At 49.4% G+C, this 5,000-nt stretch overlaps 1 protein-coding gene across 1 annotated transcript in view; it reads left to right on the top strand.

Annotated features, from left to right (window-relative positions):
* LOC311325871 (uncharacterized protein) overlaps positions 1 to 4,555 on the top strand; it is a 15,727-nt gene extending 11,172 nt beyond the window's left edge. The window contains exons 11-15 of the mRNA XM_084458673.1: positions 692 to 725; positions 930 to 1,007; positions 1,128 to 1,230; positions 1,330 to 1,448; positions 1,727 to 4,555. Of these exons, the coding sequence (XP_084314799.1) occupies positions 692 to 725; positions 930 to 1,007; positions 1,128 to 1,230; positions 1,330 to 1,448; positions 1,727 to 1,862 (470 nt within the window). The 3' untranslated portion in view covers positions 1,863 to 4,555. The remainder of the gene's footprint in view (positions 1 to 691; positions 726 to 929; positions 1,008 to 1,127; positions 1,231 to 1,329; positions 1,449 to 1,726) is intronic.
* Positions 4,556 to 5,000: the final 445 nt, after the last annotated feature.

Raw genomic sequence — 5,000 nt, 5'->3', positions numbered from 1 at the left:
CACACACACACACACACACACACACACACGCCTGCACACACACACACACACGCCTGCACACACACACACACACACACACACACACACACACACACACACACACACACACACACACACACACACACGCCTGCACACACACACACACACACGCCTACACACACACACACACACACACACACACACACACACACACACACGCCTGCACACACACACACGCCTGCACACACACACACACACACACACACACACACACACACACGCCTGCACACACACACACAAACACGCCTGCACACACACACACACACACACACACACACACACACACACACACACGCCTGCACACACACACACACACACGCCTGCACACACACACACGCCTGCACACACACACACACACACGCCTGCACACACACACACACACACACACACCTGCACACACACACACACACGCCTGCACACACACACACACACACACGCCTGCACACACACACACGCGCGCGCACACACACACACACGCCTGCACACACACACACAACACACACACACACACACACACACACACACACATACCACGGCACACCACACCCACCACTCATGGACATCAGAAAGACTGCATTTCCCATTTGAAACACCGGGGTGCAGTAAAGATCTATCAAAGTTTCATCTAACCCTCTCATTGGCTTCTTTTCAGCTGTGAGCCAGGAGTCCTCATTGGTTCAGCCGGGGTAGGTGATCATCAGCCAATCATGTTTGTAAAATAAGATGCAGGGGGTGATGTGGCACTGATCTATGTTGTGGGCATGTCTGGGTTGGGATTCTGGCGATTGTTGAGATTTATGATGTTGATATATTCACGTCTCTTCTTCTTCTTCTCCTCCTCCTCCTTCCTCTTCTTCTTCTTCTTCTTCTCCTCCTCCTCCCTCTCTCAGGAGTCCATGTCCATCTCTCTGGGTGGGGAACGTGACTGCAGAGTTGACAGAGAAGCAGTTGTGGGACCTCTTTAAAACGTACCAGCTGCCATTTATACCAAACTGTAGTCAATGATAATGCTAGTGCTAAGCTAGCCAGTGCTAATGCTGATTGGTCGGGTGTCCTCTGAAGGGCTGACTGGTTGTGTTTCCTCACAGATACGGGGAGATAGACAGTATCCGCGTGCTGCATGAGCGATTCTGTGCCTTCATCAACTTTAAGAACGCCAATATGGCGTCTGGAGCCATGGAGAAACTGAACGTGAGTGTTTCACTGAGCGCATTTCTGTTCCTGGCTTGGAGATTGATTGATCTCTATAGTCTTAAGTGTGTGTGTGTGTGTGTGTGTGTCCTCGTACAGGGTTACAGTATTGAAAACACACGGTTGGTGGTTCGCTACCCAGACCGTCGCACCCAGAGAGTCCTGCCCACCCCCCTCAAGACCAGCCTCCCTGCCACGCAGCAGGCCGGGGCTGCTGGGTAAGCGGCAGTTCCTGCTTACCACTTCCTGTTTATCTGGATCTGGCTGCTGGGGAATCACTACAGTCTCTGCTTACTCCTGTTCTATCTGGTCTGATCAGCGATTATCAGCAGAGGTTATCATCATCATGTCATTGTCTAATCCCCCTCATCCCTCCCCTCCCTCCATCCATCCATCTCCCTTCCCTCCTCCCCCTGCCTGTCCCTTCTTCCCTCCCTCCCTTCATCTCTCTCCCTTCCTCCCTCCCTCTTCCCCTCCCTCCCTCCCTCCTCCCCAGACCCAGACGTCGAGGCCCGGTGAACGGAGACGAGTGTTATTTCTGGAGAACCACCGGCTGCCATTTTGGGGACAAGTGCCGCTTCAAACACATTCCAGAGCAGCGGGGCAAAGATAGGAAGCCCTGGCAGCCGTGAGGCCAGTTTCCTCTCTTGACACTGAGCTTGGGAGGAAAGTGAGGACACACACTCTACAAACTGATCTGAGGGGAACTGACAGGACTGACCGGACCGGGATCTCTCTGAGGACAGCATTACGACTGGTCCAGGACCAGGACAGTCCAGCTGACCTGGACCACAGCTGCAACACTAAGAGCGGATCCAGCCTTCCTTTATATGTTTAAAGCCTTATACAGTATAAAGCCTTATACAGTAGCTCTACATCCCTACAACCCTACAACCCTACAACCCTACACCCCTACATCCCTACAACCCTACAACCCTACAACCCTACAACCCTACATCCCTACAACCCTACAACCCTACACCCCTACATCCCTACAACCCTACAACCCTACAACCCTACAACCCTACACCCCTACACCCCTACAACCCTACAACCCTACAACCCTACATCCCTACAACCCTACACCCCTACACCCCTACACCCCTACACCCCTACATCCCTACAACCCTACAACCCTACACCCCTACATCCCTACACCCCTACACCCCTACATCCCTACACCCCTACAACCCTACAACCCTACACCCCTACACCCCTACATCCCTACACCCCTACATCCCTACAACCCTACAACCCTACACCCCTACAACCCTACAACCCTACAACCCTACACCCCTACACCCCTACACCCCTACAACCCTACACCCCTACAACCCTACATCCCTACACCCCTACACCCCTACAACCCTACATCCCTACACCCCTACACCCATACATCCCTACACCCCTACAACCCTACAACCCTACAACCCTACAACCCTACAACTCTACAACCCTACAACCTTACAACCTTACAACCCTACAACCCTGCAACCTTACAACCCCACATCTTTACAGCCCACCAACCCCACAGGCTAGGCTACAGCGAGACTAAACATGTCTGAAGCTAGGCTAGTCTACACCAGGCTAAGCTAGACCAGGCTAAACTACAGCTAGGCCAGGCTAAGCTAAGCCACAGCCACGGCTGCCATGGCTTGGCTGTCATCTTCCTCTTTCTTACTGCACCGACACCATCACACCTCCAGACCAAAGAGCAAGCAGCTCCTCATCCTCCCTGACAGCTCAGCTCCTCCTCCTTCAGACACACAAGGCCTGCCATCCAGAGAGAGACCAGAGAGAGACCTGTAGGACTTGATACAGGGCTTCACATTCACACCATCTAGCTATCTCCATCACCATCTATGTTAAGCATGCCGGACAACTAACCGTCATGCGAGAGAAACGTAACCTTTTTTTTTTGTAGCATTGCACGTTTTTGGTCTGTTGTACCACATTGCCGGATTCATTTCATCACACAACTTGCTGTTCAGTTGTGAGTTGAATACGCACTCTAAATCTGTTAAATGATGTTGACACTGAGATGGGGGCAACTGGAGCGCTGCTTCAGTGAACCAGTTACCGTCTGGCTGCACACTATAGACAGCATTGGCAATGTCAGACAGCCACCAAGAGAAGGGTATCTACTTTCATCACGCATGCACGCACGCACACACGCATGCGCACACACACACACACTCACACAGGTACAGACACACTCCTCCATTGCCTCCTAGCATAAGGCCATTGTTCTCTCCCCATGTCATCTAATAGTTCTCACCTGTCAGTAACTGATGGCATAAAAGTGGCACCAAACACGCCAGGGTGAAGCCTGGGTCTGCAAAAAAAAAAACTTTATCAAAGCCTGTCAGTGTTTCACTGAGCCAAAGAATGCCTCAGTCCAAAGAAGGCTGACCGTGTGTCTGTCTGCTCAGACTTGTGATCGAGAATTTTTTTTATCTTCAGACGATTATTAGACGATCTACCGACACTCTTTCTGTCATCAAACTCTGGACTGCAGCTCTACATGAAGCCTCCTGGATCATCTCAAGAAGCAGAGGACTCTCCTGAAGAAGTTTATTCAGCATTAACACAGGAATTAGCCCACACTATGTCCTAGACTTCAAACTATGTACAGATGAGTGGAGCCGTTTATTGTCATATTTATATTTTTGTTTATTTCTCTGCTTTGTACCTGGGAGTCAATAATAGTCAGCTTTTCCCCCCTTTTCCTTTCCTTTCCAGACTCCAGGATATGCTAATTATCTGTCAGGAAACTGACCAATAGGTGCTCTCAGAGAAAACACCCTTCATGCATACTGCGTGAGAGTGCCTAGTCCAGAAAGTACCACCTCTAAGGCCGTTTTGGCCGTATTATAACCTCCTCCCTGCGTTTGGCTGCCTGGCCTTAGCCAGCTCCATCTCCTACACCTCAGTTCTTCTTCACCAGGGAGCTGTGAGAGTATTGGGTTAGGGTTAGGGTTATTGGCTGTGAGAGTTGGGACCGCCTTAGACCACTTCCCTCAGGGGTGTTGGTGTAGTTAGAGTCCCAAAACACACAGTATTCACTCGTTTGAACCAGTGCATGTTCCTTTCACGTCAGATTTGATAATAGCTTCTCTGTGTGTGCCACAATTTTGGGCTTGTGTGATTTTAGAACATACGTTAGTCCCCCCACTCCCCCTCCTCTTTTTCTCTCACATCTCTATTTTCAGGAAAATGTTTTTAATTACAACCTACACCACATGTTTAGAGCACTGTAATCCATGTTCATTCTAAATTTACCAAATATTTTAAGTGTTCAAATATTCTGCACTGCACTGCGAAAGAGTCCTTGTATTTAATAAATTTATTTGAATTATCAGTCTTGTTGTTTTGGACCTTTTCCCTGTCATGTTTTTCTGTTAAACATGAAATTGGTTAAGACACTAATGCATGGGGATTGTGGAAGGAAAAAACAGCCATCTACTGCAATCATATACAGTAGATACGTTATACAGATGCAGCTCACAAAATTAGAATATCGTGGAAAAAGTTCAATATTTTTGGTCATATGAAAAGAGAGAAGGTCCGCACACTGAGTTTACCTTTTATTCAGCCAAACAAATGTGACGTTTCGAGCAGCATCCTGCTCTTCCTCAGACATGGACAGTACCCTGCTCTTCCTCAGTACCCTGCTCTTCCTCAGACATGGACAGCACCCTGCTCTTCCTCAGACATGGACAGTACCCTGCTCTTCCTCAGACATGGACAGTACCCTGCTCTTCCTCAGT

Source organism: Borostomias antarcticus, assembly GCF_949987555.1.
Source record: "Borostomias antarcticus genome assembly, chromosome: 25".
NCBI lineage: Eukaryota > Metazoa > Chordata > Actinopteri > Stomiiformes > Stomiidae > Borostomias > Borostomias antarcticus.
The sequence above is the reverse complement of the archived record's forward strand: the minus strand, read 5'-3'. Positions and strand labels throughout refer to the sequence as shown.